The 18,051-nt window shown below is 37.5% G+C and overlaps 1 protein-coding gene across 1 annotated transcript in view; it reads left to right on the top strand.

Moving 5' to 3' along the window:
• LOC149236748 (putative sugar phosphate/phosphate translocator At3g11320) overlaps nt 1-14,618 on the top strand; it is a 38,210-nt gene extending 23,592 nt beyond the window's left edge. The window contains exon 4 of the mRNA XM_089372487.1: nt 13,764-14,618. Coding sequence (XP_089228613.1) covers nt 13,764-13,910 — 147 coding nt within the window. The 3' untranslated portion in view covers nt 13,911-14,618. The remainder of the gene's footprint in view (nt 1-13,763) is intronic.
• The last annotated feature ends 3,433 nt before the right edge of the window (nt 14,619-18,051 follow it).

Here is an 18,051-nt window from a genome sequence, read left to right as displayed (position 1 = left end):
CCTATAAATAAGAAGGAACTCGACCTCATTTGGACACACTCTCAAGCAAGTTCGATCCCCTCAAGGTAGAAGCTTGAAAAGGACAAAGAAGAACAAGATCGGAGTTTTGGGCCTCTCTCTCTCTCTTTTGTTAGGGTTTTTGCAGTTACTAGGCAAGATGAAATTCTGAAGCTGCATCGAAGCTGTGAAGCTGCATCGAAGTTGTGAATCTGCAGCTAGGTCAAAGCCGTGAAAGGTCAAAACTGTGAATGTGCTAGAGAGGTCAAAGTTGCAGTAGAATTTGCTAGTTGAAGTTGCTGAAGAATTTGTTTGAGGTCGAAATTGCAGTAGTTGCTAAGGAATTGCTAGAAGGAAGGCTCGTTAAGGGAATTGGCCTTGGAGGGTCTTGGGCAAGGGTCATAGGTGTTGGAATTTGTTAATTGAAGATTCTATAAGAATAGAAGAATTCGTGTGGGTTTTCCTCTCAAGTGGAGAGGTTTTGGCCCTGGCTGATCGCCTATATCTTGTGTCCTTTTGTCTCACTGTTCTTTATGGTTTGGTAGTTGTTTGATCAAAATAACACAATAATAATTAAGGTGAAAAAGAATCTAATCAAGATAAGCAAAAATACATCACAAGAAATTATCGAAGTAAGAGAAATCACATAATCTAGCTGCCCCTATATTTCTCAACATGGTATCAGAGGCAAGGTGACAAGACAAGGAAAAGGAAGCTAAAAGAAGGGCACTCAAAGGCTGAAGGACTATCAAGAGGAGTATTAATAAAGTTCAAAAATTGACATTGTACCATCAAGAAGGCATTCGCAAGGATCGAGTACAAGCAAAGAAGACCTCAAAACCCTAGTTTATCAAAAGAAGGGTTTCTCACTTGAATTTTTGTTGGAAGCTCACACATCATCATCAAAGAAGATCTCAAGGACCCTACTTAGAAGGACTACACTTTGAAGCATCTCGAAGTCTCTACATTCAAGGGAAGCAAGAAGAGGTGTTGTCATCATCATCAAGGAATCAAGGTGATCTCCCTCTCTTTGATCTACCTCTCTTTGAAGGATCACTTTTGAAGGAAGACATCTTCATCAAGAAGACATCTTCTATTATCAACATCGTCATCAAAATCAAGAAGGCATCAAGTTGAAGATATTGTCATCATGGAGCATCTTCACTTGACAAGTACCTTTATATTTATGAATGAATCTACTATCAAAATGATTTCATTTTGCAAGGAGAGCAACAAATTGGTTTGGTCATCAAACTTTATTGCATGGAAGAGGAGGATAGGTTTGATCCTCATAGAAAATGAAGTTGTTGAACACGTTAAGGGACTAATTACTAATCCTCCAAAGGAAGAAACTCAAGCTCTAGCAAAGTATATGAAAAGGGAAGTAAGGGCTCAAAGGATTCTCATTGAATCCATCAAAGATCTCCTCATACCTTATGTATCAAAGTTGGAGACATCAAAAGAAATATATGATAAACTAGTAGAATTGTTCTCCGTAAGTATTGCTGGAGAAGTGATATCATTAAGACAAGAACTCTACAAGATGAATATATCAAAGGAAGATGGAATAGCCTCATACTTTATGAGGGTATTAGAAATAAGAGACCAACTACAAGAGTTGGGAGAAATAATGTCTGATAAAGAAATGACCACCATAGTGCTCAATGCACTACTCGAGGAATGGGGCAACTTTACATCATGGAAAGAAGGAAGCTACCCCATTCAATGAACTTTGGTCATTGTGTAAAATTGAAGAAACCAGGCTGAAGGAAAAAAGCAATGTGGGATCAAATGAGCAAGCACAAGCATTTGTTGCCATGGCTAAGAAGAAAGGAAAATTTGGAAGGTTTGGTCCTCAAAAAAGAACAAGAAGGATATGTCGAAAATCCAATGTTATGGCTGTCATGAATATGGGCACTACAAGAGAAATTGTCCTAAATCCAAGAAGGACAACAACAAAAGAGGAAGGGAAGAAGCCCATATCACCGAAGAAGTGGAAGAAGCTAAAAAGAAGAAGTCAAAGAAAGAGGAAGTAAAAGATCTCTACTATGATTGAGATAATCTCCTCCACCGAGTTCTTTTCAGTTTTTGTAAAGTATAACTATCATGGTAGGAAACATTAGAAGCATGATAGGATGCATCATTTTAGGAGATGGCATCATAATAACATACGATTGAAGCAAGAGCTCATAAGAAGCTTGAAAGATAGTTGAAGTAGAATTCTATAGCAGTCATCAAAGGAGCTCTTGGTAGCCTCACTAAAAGCATAAGTAATACAGAATACCTATGGGTAATAGAATATCATCTAGCATAGAGTTCATCATACATCATCATCATTAGGAAGGAGCATTTACAGGATGAGGATAATCAAAATCCTTTGTTGAAATCTTCATTAGAAGGTTCACCTCTCTTGCAAGAAGCAAGTGTATCACTGAGATTTCTACCTTGTATGGGATTCATTGTTGGATGTTGATATGGTGACAAAGGAATGCAACATGTCGAGATGGTTGAAGTACTCTTAATCAAGAAAAGGAAGCTGCTGAAGGAAGCCTAGATGACCAAAAGAAGGAAAGAGGTATGTATGCATGTATTTAATTGAGTCATGTTGTCATATGGTTGCATGGGTAAATGCTCTATCTCATGAGCATGATCAAAGAAAAGGGATCTCCTCCTTTGGAAAGATGCATGAAGGCATGGTTCACATATTGACTAGATGAAATCAACATAATATGTCCTTGTGTGGAATATGAGGTGGTTGACAAAGATAAAGGAACTATGGATGGAAGTTCCTAGGGAGCAATATGTGAAGAAAGAAAGAAGAGATCGTGAAAGATGCAACTATGGTCACATAGAAAAGGAAATCAACATCCGATGACTAGAAGAATTGGCCATGACATCTCCATAAAGAAGGCATGAAGACCCTGATAAGGTCTGAAAAGAAAGGAGAAAGTCTTGGGGAGATGTGCTTATGAATGTGCGGGATATTGTTATTGCAAGCAAGATGTCATGATGAAAGGCCATTAGAAAAGGTAACTTTGATTTGATGTTCATTTTTATTTTTGAGTAAGATCTGGATGGATTGATACAGGGCTACCAAAAGAGAGTTGTAAATGACACCTACAACTATCACTCATGTGGTTGGATGAAAGATCCTAAAGGAAACATGACTTGGAAGAGGTAGTTGTATGAAGAAAAGCCAAATGTGGATTAGAACATCACTTTCTGATAAAGAAAAGGATGACATGACTAGCATGGTTCGCGAAGGAAAGTGATGGATGGCCGATGCCCTATGAAGAAGTCCCAAAAGATGAAGACTCCATAATGTTGAAGATAAACTTCATGACATCAAAAGAAGGTGCCGCACAAGCAACTGATAGTCCCATGATCTCCACCTAGAGCAAAAAGCTGTTGGACGCAAGTCCTTGGTTAAGAGGGAGTTTGGACAAGTCCTTGAATAAGAGGGAGCTTGGGTACATTCCTTTTATAGGAATGAGTATATCCTCCCTAGTTGAGAGGGAGAGATAGACACATCATTCTTGTCTTCACTTTGAGAAGAAAGAAAGGAGGATTGGGTGAGCATCTGGCATCCAATACTCATTGAGGATGAGGTAGGGCATCGAAGATAAAAGTAGTCAAAGAGGATGGATATTCTTTGAGGATTGGGAATCCAAATTAAGAATAGTCTTGGAAGGATATACTCTATGAACACTTGGGTGGGGTATGTACCTTGAGAGACAATGATGATGGTGTCTATAAGTTAATGGTCTCGCCACCATTGTGCTCTGATCTTGTGGAGAGAGAGTTGTTAGTCAAGGCGTTGCTATGTGACAATGTTGGGTGATATGATGCTAAACAAATGGGTTACCAATCCAACTCTTCTTATGAGAATTCTTTAGATTGAGAATGTCCAAGTAGCTTGTATGGATTATGAATACTTCCATAGTTAAGAGGGAGTGTTGAAATATGTAATTAGGTTCGATCTTCATAATGACACATGTAATCGTGATTTTATGTATTTAATGAAAAGAGAAAAATAAATTTATTATTGTTATTCTTGAGGCATATGCTTCATGCTCAAGGGAGATTTATTTTTAGGTCAAGCACCCGTTGAGTGCTTCTAGGGCTTGTCATTGAGTCTACAAGTCAATTGAGTCATTGTCATGTATGAAAGACCCTTTTGGTCATGTTACATATTGTAAAGAAAATTTGTTTGAGTCAAAAGAAAGTCCAAAGACCCTCCAAGACCTCGTCATGGTGCAAAGATCAAGTCGACCTACATGAAGGGACAAGTCAGCGTAAAGAGAGCAATTCATACCCCTCAAAAACTTAGTGTTCCACGGGGACACGTCCCCCAGGGTCGGGTGCGCGCACTCCTCACACCCCACGCACGCGGGACGGGGGGATGCCTGGGGAAACGTTTCCCCACGTCCCCCTTTTGGGGAGATGTGGGGAGACGTAGGGGGGACGTTTCCCCAGTGTGGGGGATGTGAATCCCCAAAAGGGCGTCCCCCCTCAAAATGGGCTATGCGTCCCCCCTTAAATTTGCTTGTAAGCAATGATTTATGACCGGGGAAACCTAGTATTTGATCATATTTCCCTACTAATGCTATGCAATTCATGGTAGGATTCATTTTCATCTTTTTACTTAAATTTTTAACATTACCATGAAATGACTCAGGATGTTTGAGAGTGGTTCCAACCTCATTGGATTTCATATGGAGAAAGTAGAATTTTAGATCTCACTCAAAATCTAGCAGACTTAACAGTTTTTCAGGAATTCATGATTGGATGGCTTGCAATGTTTCCATTGCATTTTGTCATGTACAAGGGTATGGAATTAGTATTTAATCAAGAGCACAAAGCCGTCTGTGTACTTTAGAGTGACTTTTAGACTCATCACTCCACTGTTTTTGAGTTTTAGTTATATCAATTTACTATTCCAGTCTTCAGATATCAATATCTATTATAGTTTATTTTGCTTAGTACTAATTAGATTCTAGAATGATGAATGATGAATTTTAATTTTAAATCAATTTAGATTCTAGAATGATGAATGATGAATTTAATTTTTAAATCAATGTTGATTCTAGAATGGTGAATAATGAATGATGAATATGGATCAGAGTATTCCATTATTGAATCTCGTGGTCTATGGATGAATCATGTATGTATTAGTAAGGATGATGAGTATGGATCAATGTATTTCATTACTTAATTCAATTATGTATGTATCATTGTATTTATGCTTTCATTATTGAATATGAATTTGAAATATAAATATATATATTAAAAAAGGAAAAAACTTATATACCCCGACGTCTCCTCGTCCCCCCTAAATTTCCCTAAAATTTGAGGGTACTCCCACACGTCCCCCTTGAGCGTCTCCCCGCACCCGCGTCTCTTTGTCCCGGAGTTTTGGTGGAACATTGCAAAAACTTATAAATAAGACAGAACTTGACCACATTTAGATAAACTCTCAAGCAAGTTCGATCTCCTCGAGGTAGCAAATAGAAAAGGATGAAGAAGAAGAAGAAGAAGAACAAGATCAAAGTTTTGGGCCTCTCTCTTTCTCTCTCTCTTTTGTTAGGGTTTCTACAGTTATTGGGCAAGACGAAATTCTGAAGTTGCATTGAAGTTGCAACTAGATCGAAGCTATGAAACGTCGAAACTGTGAATCTGTTGGAGAGGTCGAAGTTGAGGAAGAATTTGCTGGAGGTCGAAATTGCAATAGTTGCTAAGGAACTGCTAAAAGGAAAGCTTGTGAAGGGGCTTGGTCTTGGAGGGTCTTGGTCAAGGGTCACAGGTCTTGGAATTCGTCAATTGAAGATTCTATAAGAAGAGAAGAATTCTTGTGGGTTTTCCTCTCAAGTGGAGAGGTTTTGGCCTTGGCTGATCACCTATATCTTGTGCCCTTTGTCTCACTGTTCTTTATGGTTTGGTAGCTGTTTGATGAAGAGCACAATAATAATTAAGGTGAAAAAGAATCTAATCAAGATAAGCAAACATCACAAGCAATTATCAAAGTAAGATAAATCACATAATCTAGCCGCCCTTAGATTTCTCAACATGGGCAAGGCTCAATTCCCATGAGGGATTCCTTGGAGCCATGGGGGCACTTTGATGGAACATTTTTTGGATCAAATCCCACCCACATGTCCTCCACATAATTTTATAGCCTTCTCGTGGGATGACTGAGTGGTTGGCACAATGGGATGTTATCCCCTCTCGATTTCAAATCCCACGAGGGGACATCTTTGCTCTGTTGTGATGAGGCTCAAGGAGTAGGATCCCCCATCCTCGTGGAGTCTCAGATCTTGCTAAGTCATAAATCCCTGGTCTATCTGACATACAGGCTATTGGATAGACTCTTGGTTATAGTGGCAACGGTTAGATTTGATCTTGGGCCTCCCCATATTTCTCCAACGAGTTACTGGTTCACCATGGTAAAAAAGAAAAGAAAAGAAATAAAAGGTGTGCCTCAACTAGAAAATGAACTAGGGCATGCAAGCATGCATCCCCTTCTTGAGAAATGTGCTTTCTACTTAAATTGGAATCTTACCTATGCAAGTGCCTTAGGCAACCTAGTGATATGTACCCCACTCTACGAACAAATTGTGTATGCATTCTAAAATTTATTTGAATTGAAAGTTGAACTAAAGCACATTAGGAATTGTTAATTTTGGTGCAGTAAAATGGATTTAGCTGAAGGTGGAAAAACTATAAATATACTGAAATTCGTGCATGCGTGCACCCTCTACTCTCCTACATGACTATGCCTCCTTCACACTCAAGTGTGCATAGGAATCGAGGCAAACTATTGTCATACTACTATGGTATGAACCTGCAATAAATGCACCCTTCCTTTTGTCGTCTGGGCCTATTTGCTAAGTGCATTCCTAAATGCCAAGAACACTATCAGAGCTAAACAAGGTAAAATTCTAACACGACTATTCATGTTCACCTCCCTTTACATTGTGGTACAAGCAATCTTTGCGTCTACATCCAAGTTGCTTTGTATTTGATTTGGGTTTTTCATGTTCACCTTCTTTTGCACTATGGTACAAACAATCTTTGTATCTATATCTTAGGTGCTCTCTATTTTATTCCCCAAGTCCATGCGTAACATATTATTTTTGGGATGCTCCCTATTACAGTTCTTTGGATGCAATTTAGGATGTAGCTTCCAACACTTCTCTTTAGTGTGATTATCTACTTAACAATGATCAAATGGTTATTTAGATCCCTAGGTTTATGTGCAGTTACAACAATCTTCTTACCTTTTTCCTTCCATTTCTTCTTTCCTCCCTCCTTGGAAGAGTCCTACTAAGCTGTTTGCTTTGAACTACTTGGCCCTCTTTTTTTCTTGCTCATCTTGAGGTATTTTGCTTATACATAGTGTTCATTTGTGGATTTGGGCTTGAAGAGCATTACTTGGCTCCTTGACTGTTAACGTAGTCCACTCAAGTGCTTGTTGACAATGGTAATGTTCGTGGGGGGAATTCCTATTTGAATGGCTTGTTTTTTAAATTTTGTGCTTTGCTCTTGTGCACTTTGCCCTTTGTGGTGCCAACAAATCACTTGGACCTCTTCACACTTGATGAGATAATCTTGGACTTATTGAGGCCTTTAAATAACTCCCACTTAGTTATTGTTGGATCATTCTCTAGCTTAAGTGTTTTTGTATAGCTTTCCCCACCACGTTTAGGCATGTCCTTCTAACATTAATTAAGGAAATGCTATTTTATGTCCATTGCCTACTTTAGGGACGTAAAATAAACTTCCATTTGTTGCAACCAATGATTCATTTTAACATCTAGCTCTCCTTCATAGGTCTTGATATCCACTTAACTTCTACTTTGAACACATGCTAAGAAGTTGGGTCATTGGAGCTTCCAGTTTCTTTCCTTCGCTCAACCTTTTTTTATATCTTTGGCCCTTCTTCTTTTCATCTCTCATGAAAGTTGCATTACTCCTTGAAGGTCCAAACTCACTTTCAAAAGTTGCCATCAATATGGCCATACTCTTGGAAAGGTCAAAAACTTGTGATTCTAACTTTGCAAATCTTGCGTCTGATTCATTGTTTGGGTTTTTCTTTACGCTGATCCACAATGCTTGAGGATCAAGGCCATTTCTTTGTGTTACATGTGCCAATTGACTTGTTAAAGCATGGGTTTCATGCTTGGGTCAATTGTTATAGGTCAAGCCTCCATTGTAGGCTTTAGGTTATTGTCAAAGTCAATTTTGTTTGAAGACTCCTCCATCCATCAAAGTCTCCTTGTTGTCGAAGGACTCATCATCAAGTCGACTTCCCTCAATAATCTCATGTCGGCCTAATACAGTGACACATCTCTTCATATGCTCATGTCAGCTCATTTCAATATGGAAACAACTATATATAGGAGTATGAACTTTGCTCAACAATCACAGAAAGCAACTCGCAAAAAATTTGATAGATATGTTTCAGTACTACTTCAGAATGTTCGATGCTATTATACGAGCTCGGGTTAATTACAGAGATGATCTTGCAGCTTGCTGCACAATTTCGGTGCTATTGCAGTGACCACATCTCAGTGATGTTACAGTGGACATATCTCTGTGCTACCACAATCATAGTCACCAGGTTCGAGTTCGAGTTCGAGTTCGAGGACCATGAAATTCGAATAAAGTTCGGCAACTCAAATTTTGTCGATAAAATTCGACATATAGAAATTCGAAAAAAAAAATGTATATTAAAGATAGATATATCATATGCATATGAGAAATGGTATGGAGTGAATTTTATCATGATTATCCTTATAATCAGACTATTAAATGCTTAATATCAAATTTTATATCAGAATAGATCAATTTTTCAATAGCTGCACTCACCAATTGTTAGCTCAAAACCAAATATCAGACCTTTATGACTGCTGCAACCACAGTTTGTTAGCCCACATACACATGCCAATAACAGATCAGCCTTATAGAGAAATAACTAGCAGAGCTAGGGAATGAAAATTTGGAGATTTGACCACAAAAAAGTGATGTTTAATGCTTGATACTTGGTGACCAACCCTTGCAAGGTCTGAAAAACGCCGAATTTCCCTTGAAAAACGCCGAATATGTTCGTTTTCCCTTGAAAAACGCCGAATTTCGAATTTAATGCTTCAAATTCGGCGTATCTGGTGACTAAGACCACAATGAATGTCTCGGTGTTATTATAGTGATGAAGTCTCAGTTCTTCAGTATCTCGGTGCTATCACAGTAATAAAGTCTTGATGCTAGTGCTATCACAATGATAAGGTTTTGATGCTAATGGATAAACTTCGATGTTATCATAGTGGACAAATTTCAGTGCTATCTCAGTGAGTAAATTCAGTGCTATCACACAAGGATGGTTCAGAGATCATTGCTATCTCCAGATACAAGTTCGGTGCCATTGCAAGGATCAAAGTGTGAAGAAGAATGATTGCTACAGGAGCAATAGAACTGAAGAATGACAAGGTTGACTTGATGGATGGAGGTAGTCTCGAGTCTAAGTTGTAAGGGTCTTGGTTGTCTCATCTTGAATCTACTGAAGGAAGAATTTTGACTGGGTTTTCCCCCTAGAGTGGGGTTTTTCCCTGGTAGCGTGCCTACATCTTGTGTTCTCTTCTATTTGTTCCTTGGCATTAGTCTTGATGATAAGAAAAGATAATTGAAAGAACAAATAATAATAATGAAAAACATCACAAGATAATGTCATAATAAGAGAAATCGTGTAACTCTCACACTTTGGATTTCTCAACAAAGACTGTGTTAGGACTCAAGATTCAAGGCTTGATTCACTATTGATATGTGATGTAGCACTAGACTTCTTAGACATCTTATATATTAGTTTTCTTTTCATATTTATGTGGCAATGCATTTATTTGATGTTGTGGATACTTTAGATGCTAAAAATATAAAAATAAAAAATGAATATTTTCGTACTTTTTAAATATTGCCCAGTTTTTGTCGATTTTTCAAAAACCTTCCGACTTTAACGACTTTTTCAATTTTTGGACTTTTGCCGATTTATTCATGAGGTTGACTTCTTCCACATTGAGATATACACATATTTTGGACACTATGAATTTAGCACTTAAATCTATTGCTTTAGATCTAACATGGATGGAAGTCTTATTGATAGTGCATGCCATGTATACAATTTTATACAAACTATACCATTTCCATTGCAATTTATAAACAATACATACATCTATCATTGTTGAAGATTGCAATACTTGGTTTGCCTCCTCATTCATAATGTTTAAGAGGTTGAAGTCGGTCTAGATCGCTCTTGGGGCCCCATGGTTATTTTAGAGTTTTGGGCTTTTTTGGAGAAAGATAGATCAAACTTAAAAAAGGTCAAGGATACAATGTTAGATGATGGTTGGTGGAAGAGGGTAGATCTTACCATTAAGATCATGGATCTTGTCATTTCTTTGTTGCAATTTGCAAACATGGACCAACCCATCATAGGAGATGCTTATTAGGTGTAGGATTCCATGATTGAGTGCGTGAAGATCATCATTTTACAAAATGAGTGCCTTGAGTATGGGTTGAAAACATAGATCTTATTCACCATCATATGTGATATTCTTATTGCTAGGTGTGATAAAAATTGCACACCTTTCCTTTGCTTGGCTCACTTGTTGAATCACAAATACTATTGTAATGATTGGCTCGATGGTGGACTTTCATGCAAATTCCCTCCTCACATGGATGGAGAGATTTTGCTAGGGAGGAAGGAAGCATTTAAAAGGATATATCAGGAAAGAGCATAGTCTGATGAGGTGGAGAGGGCTTCTTAGAGATTTCCACTAGCACTAGGAGATTTGGAGGTTGTGACGTGCTTATGCTATGTGTGGGAAACTCATGGGGCAACATGCCCTATTCTACAACATTTATCCATGAGGCTCCTCTCTTAGGCTACTTCATCATTGTGTTGTAAGAAGAGTTTGAGTACATATGGGAATTTGTACAGAGTAGGTTTGAACAGTTCAAGGCATAGACAATGGTGCATGTACACTCGTCTTTTTATAGGCAGAAGGAGGAGTGGGTGAAGGGAAATGGGATGTGTTTCTTGATGATATGGGTTTGGACAACAGTGTTGAGTTGGCATTAGCCAACATGGATCTTAATGAACTAGTGCTAGAGTTTGTCACTTTTGATGTTGCTGAACCTCTTTGGGCGTCATCCTCAACACTAGATGTAGATCTTGGTTTGGGTATAGAGGAGGAGGAGGAGAACGGGGAAGAGAGTAATGGCAATGGTGGTGATTTTGATGATTATGGTATGGGAGGACTACTCATAGTCATGAGCTATGAGATTCTTCCATGTATGTTTCTAGTATCTACCATATTTTGCATTTAACACTGGCATTCCCACCCATAGTATCTTTTTTTTTTCTTTTTCTTTTTTTGTGGGGTAAGCTAGAACCACATGATTTTGAAATGGTAACCTTCACACAATTGTTTTATGCCCCATGGGCCAGCTATAGTATCGCTTACTAAGTGTATATGTAATATATTTTGATTTTGATGACTTAATGAGAAAAGTGCAATTCATGGTTCTAATTTCATGTTTGTTTGTCATTTGATTGTCATTGATTTAGCAGCTGTTTTATACCCAGACCTGGGATTATTGGAACTAAAGTACTGAATAGTTTGTTCTTTTGTTTTAAGAGTTATATTGAGTAAAAATGAGTAAAATCCTTGAGGTTATTTGATCTTTCAATAATTTTGTGTACAGCTAGATTAAAATTTTAAATAAGTGCCTGTTCTATCTGCAGTGGAGATTAGACATACACTGAAAAGGAAATTCTAGTAGTCTGAACTCTCAAAGCATTTTATGCAATAAATTATTATTGGGTCTCTCAAGGGCAAGAAGCTATTTGGTTATCATGAATGTTCTCCTTGCAGGGTGCCTGGATGCATTTCTGGAAACAAGGGGTATCAACGTCTTTGTGAGGGCTGCACGTGCTAAGTGAATTCTGTGTCACAATTTTCAATCGTGTCTTGTCCTCTGCATTTCATAGTGGGCCTCATACTTTGTAGCTCCCTCTGTTGCTCAATACTCCGTAAAGGCTAAAAATGATGCTGAAAAAATTGGACATGGGAATATCTCAGCAGACATCAAGAAATCAAAATATTGGAAAAACTTGGGAAAAAGGTGGAATGACTGGAATAAAGTTGAAAAAATTGAAAAAAATCAGCTTGGGGAATAAAATTCAAAAAGATTGGAACATCACCATTTCCTTGGAGATTTTTACGACACTGCCTAAAACAGAGGTATCAAAGTGTTCTTTTTGGCGAATGGGTTGGATTAGATTCATCATCATGCATGTTTCTCTATTGATAGTCTGCACTCATAGGTCCAGACATTCCTCCATTCTTTACTAGATCCATACGTTGAAGGTTAGATAAGAAGCTGGACAATCCATTCAACAATGCCTGACCATAAGTTTAAGAGTGTTGGTATGTACATAAATTTTATAGCTTTTGCAGTAGCTTTATCAATGAATTTCTGTGGACTATTACTTGTGAATGATAGGTTCTGTTATCACACTCTCATTCACAGAGATAAGGGTGTGTAGCATTCGCCGGTCTTCATGTTGGGGAGCAAGTCTCAACTGATTGATAAATGCCTGATATCTTTCTAATGCTGACATCTGAATACCTCTCGGGCCATAAGTACTAAGATCTTTTGGGAAGCATGGTTCAAGCCTATTAATGAGGTACACCAATTCAAGATCATTTAGATATTGGCTTCGCTTGTTTACTTTAGAGCACTTCTTAGAAAGTAGGAAGCTTATGATTGATGTTTTTCCTTGTAGTTATAGGGCTGGAAATTTGAAATCCGATTCAATTTGGGATGTACTCCTGCTTCTAAAATGCTCAGTTGACTCCCAGTTCATATGGATCATTTTAATTGTCAAAATGGCAATGAAGTCCATATGTTATCCAGATTCGGAATTGAGTGGAAATTTTAGGAGAGTATCTGGCTTCTTCAAGCAATTTCCTTTCATCGAGGGATCCATTGATTGCTTTATAGAATGCCAAACCAGATATTTGACATGAGAAGGTGGCATTGCATACCTTGCAGGTCTTTTTACGTTTCTCTGTAATTTTCTTAGCCCTTGTTTTATGGCAATGTTGGATGACTTGATAGAAGATTAAGGTTATGGAGATGTATGTTCTGTTTTATATTCTTTTTCCTAGGAAATTCTCACAGGGAAACTTCTAGTCGCTTCCATGCATTTGTTGGTCTAGTGCAAAATCCTTTAGTGTTGGTTATGGTGCCTGACAGGGGAGGGACTTTTAGTAGTCGAGGGAATTGAACTGGAGACCTCTTGTACGCTCAAAGCACTCAACCACTCATGCCAGCTCACTGGGCTACTATGTTCTTTTTTTATAGATGTGTGTGTGTGTTTTACTTATATAACATAGTGATGGAATGATGGTTGTTTATATTAGAATTGCATAGTTGATGCCTTTTCTTGTGTGCTACTGCATTATGAACATTTGTGCTTCATGCTTATGAGATTCTACTGCTACCAACTATAATGCTTTTGGATCTGCTGGATTCATTGATGCACAACATTCAGTCTCACTCTGTTTTTAGTGTTTCGTACATCTTCTTCGGTGAATGCAAAACTTTTGAAGAAACTGCACAGATCAGAATCTCCAATAAATTTGAATTGCATTGCGAGCATTCTTGCATACGTAGGCTTACATGGTAAATAATGGCGTGATTCAATGCAGGTACTTGGGAATGCAAAAGGTGCCGTTGCAGTGGTGGTCTCAATATTATTATTTAGGAATCCTGTTTCTTTTATAGGAATGGCTGGATACACCCTTACTGTTTTTGGTGTTGTGCTCTATGGTGAATCAAAACGTCGATTGAAGTAAAATGCCTATATTTACATCCAGGTGCAATAATAGGGCATGTGCACTTGGAATATAGGAAGAATATTTCAAGAATTAAATCTTCATTCTTGTAAGAACATTCACGTTTGAGTAGTGAACAGTATTCTTTGGTAGCTCAGAGATAGTATTGCTGGTGTGGAACTGTATCAACATGACTATGGGAAATGATTGAAACCAGGACACGGGGAACTTGGTTAGGAAGGTTTTTCAAGTTACAGCTTGTACTCTCTGAGTTATCCAACATTAAACTGAGACCAACATTTGGTCCTGAGGTATTTTAACATTCAAAGCATTGATTTCGTTCTGATACTGCGGTGCAAGACAGTGATGTTGGTTGCAAGAAGCAATAACATTTCAGTCTCTGTGCTGATGGTGTTTTGCTTCTTATCAGTGAATTGTAATCTGTTTTGCAACAAGTTTGGAATGCCATTCCTTATGTTGTTAACTATGTGGAGGAATGGGCACCAGGTTTTGGGCAGAGATGGGAAGTGATAGTAGATACTGTATGGAACTCTTGCGATGTATTAGTCTGATGCAATTCAGGTTATATTCACTTTGCCTCCTCGAGGCTGTGTTATCTGTAATAGTTTAAAGTTGCCACTGACAAGGAAGAGAAGGAAAATTGTGAAAGTGATATTTCCTTGTGTTACTTATTCTATGAACTTCCATAACTAGATTTTCATGTGTTTATTTTGGCTATGCTGAGAAACTATCCTTATTTCCTATACCTTTTGTTCTGGATTTCAAAATTCACTGTTATATCTGTTCTTAGAAGTCATGATGGCTAAAACATAAGAGTACCGAAGGCCTTGACACTCAAAATACAAATAAAGTTTGCACTGCATATCTTAGTATACCTTTCAATTGAACTATTTCTGCAATTATTTTCTCCATTGTCCTTGTTTAGTAAGGGACATCTCACTGTCTGTTACTATGGATTATTTAAACTAGTCTGTCTTTTTTTCCATATGTTTAAATGAGATTCTTAAAGTAGCTGAGGAGGTACGTTAAATACACTTCAATAGAATGCTGCAAAACACATCTTGTACATGGTTAGGTTGCACAAAATGGTGCTCTAATTTGAGTTTAATTTGAAGTTCTTAAGATTAAGCTTTCTATTTTGAGGACTCGTGAGTGTGGTATTTAGTTCAAACTGACTTGCAATTAATATGATATGTTATAAGTCATGATTCTGGTATTTAGTTCAAACTGACTTGCAATTAATATGATATGTTATAAGTCATGATTCGCTTGAATCTCAATTTGGCAACTTGTTCCCATGCTTATTGAACTGTTATATAAACGGAACATTATGATCGTTCATAGCTTTTATAATGTTCTAAGAAGCAATAAATGAAAGGAAGAATATGCCATGAAGGTTTTTAAAAATAAATCGTCTTTACTTTCATAATATCATGGCATAAATTTGCGATCAAGTATTGAAATCTTACATGTCTAGACAAAAGAAAGCATGCCATTTATATAACTTTAATGAAAAACTGTTATCATCTAATATTCAGTGGATTAGAGCTATGCAACTAGCTTGTTTATTTGTTTAATAATAATTTAATCTTTTTTATATCTAATTTAGTTTCTGCATAGAGATGTTTTACGTCGACGTAACATTGTGAGAGATGGCAATTGATATAAACTTTTTGGGTTGAGGGATGTGTTAGCGGGTTTAAATATTTTCTTTTAGTTCAAAAAGGCTCACACCCTATGGTTGTTGTTGTGGAGGCGTCAGACTGTGTGCATATCAATATGGATATTTGATTCACGCTTTTTAAAATCTCTGTGACAGCTTGCTTATATCCCATGGTTATAGTTTTTTGCATTGAACTTAAAATTTGCAGACTTTGAGATACTTGTATGTCAATTATTGGATGTCGATCGGTTGCTGAATAGTTTTATGAACAGTATAACGTTCTATTTGGATAATGCATTTCGTCTATGCAAGGCCAAAAAATTGATCCGGTCAAAGTATAAATCTTGAAAAATGTGATGTCTACTTTCCCTTTTCCGATAAATCTTGAAAAATTTGATGTCTACTTTCCCTTTTCCGCCCTCTTCCCATCAGGAAATAGCTCTGCCTTTGGGAGGGCCTATGGATGGAGATACTAGTCAAAAGTGGGAGGAAGGTATTGGAGTTCATGTTATGTGTTTTTATAGGATAGCATATTACTCTACACTTTGCATCACAATGAAGATGAATATGTTGGCTGTTTAGCTAACGATTCTTTATTTTTTTTTGGTAAGTTTTTCATTGATATTTCACAAAATTACAATGTCCATGAGTTTTTCTCTCTGTGGCCTATTGCATGGGAAGCCAAAACTTGTCAAGCATTAGTCAAAAATGATTTGTAGGGTGGAGCACCAGAGTACAAAGTATTAGAGCTTCCCTTATAACAGGAAAAACCAGTGGAGAGTATGACAAGATAATAGACTAGAGTTCTCAACTGCATGCATGGAACAAACAAGAAACTACAAAAGTATATAGCTGTCCTGTAAGCGGGAAAACTAGCTAATAGAATAACAAGATAACCAAAGTTGTAAATAGTGAAAACAAAGCAACAAATATGAAAACCTCGAGAGCCATGAAGATAGGGAAGTGCCCAATTCTATGGGATGGTTTGCATCCTTGCAATGTGGTGTTGTTGTTGGGCCTAGAGGCAAGTCTATTTCTAGGCGAGCAAGATGGCCCTCGACGTCCAATAATAAAAACTTCAATTCATTTAGCTTGGTGCAAGATATTATCTTGAGCATCTTGGTGGTCAACCAACACTTTTCCTAGAAGCTTCTTTACATGCCAATATAAATCCATTGTATACAAGTAATCATTATGTTTTCCTTTGGTGTTTTTAGTGTCAGGAATGCAAGCAATGATACCATCTAGAAACTCCTTGTTCAAAATTCCGTCTTTCATGGCAAACTTTGTCCTCTTCAACATGAATTCCTGACTATATCTCAGGGGGAACGTGGGCTTGATAATGGCACAAAAACCTCAGTGTGGAATTGAGCTCGTGAGCCTCCAACACTACCATATATTTAGCCACCTCGATTGTTTCAAGTGCGTTGGTGAGTCATTTTTGTTGTGGAAAGGAAGAGAGAGGCTTGACTATGAAGTCCCAAAATTGAGGGACAAATAAAATGTACCTTACAAAAGATATTAACACCACCTTAAAATATGAAAACAAAGTATGCTACAACTTGTAAATTCCCCTTGACTATGGACAATTCCGTCGTGTACAAGCCCAAATAAACTCCACAATGAAAGAACACAATGAAAGAGCGCCATATTAATGATAAAATTACTTATTTATACATTTGCACTCTAGGTACGAGACAGGTGTGTCTCGTTGACTTATTAATCGTAAAAACGGAATGTAAAATTAATTACATATCATACAATATACCATAACAATTCCAAAGGATTAGTTAACATTACCCCCTTAATCCGAAGGGACATCTGACATGTCGAGTAACATTTTGAACTTTTCAAACTTTTCACGTCCCAGTGGCTTTGTAAATATCTCTGCGATTTGCTTTAAAGTAGGACAATGTGTCAGATGAATAACTTTGGCTTCTACATACTGTCGAATCAAGTGATATTTGGTGTTAATATGCTTGCTTCGATCATGAAACTTGGGATTCTCGGCCAACTCAATTGTAGAAGAGTTGTCGACGAGTAGTGGAGTTGAAGTCTTTTGTTTCTCCTGCAAGCAAGTATTTTGCGAAGCCAAATGATTTCTTTTGTAGTTTGAATCGCTGCAACATATTCGACTTCGGTGGTAGAATCAACAAGAGCAAATTGCTTACATGATCTCCAACTGATCGCTGTTGAGCCAAAACTCATCAAATAACCAGAGGTAGAGAATCCATTCTCTTTATCTTCATCAAAATCAGAATCTGAATAGTCGGTGAGATGAAAATCTACAACTTTGGAATATTTGATGCCATATGTTCGAGTGCCTTTCAAATACTTGAGCACTTGCTTTGCTGCATTCCAATAACCTTCACATGGCTTATGCATGAACTTGGAAAGTATCCCTACAACAAAAGCTATGCAGGTCGAGTAGTAGTTAGAAATTCAAACTTCCAACAAGTTGTCTGTACTTTATTGGAT

Source organism: Pinus tabuliformis, chromosome 8 (genome assembly GCF_031772625.1).
Source record: "Pinus tabuliformis cultivar Carrire ecotype Pingquan chromosome 8, CPIR1, whole genome shotgun sequence".
Classification (NCBI taxonomy): domain Eukaryota; kingdom Viridiplantae; phylum Streptophyta; class Pinopsida; order Pinales; family Pinaceae; genus Pinus; species Pinus tabuliformis.
The sequence above is the reverse complement of the archived record's forward strand: the minus strand, read 5'-3'. Positions and strand labels throughout refer to the sequence as shown.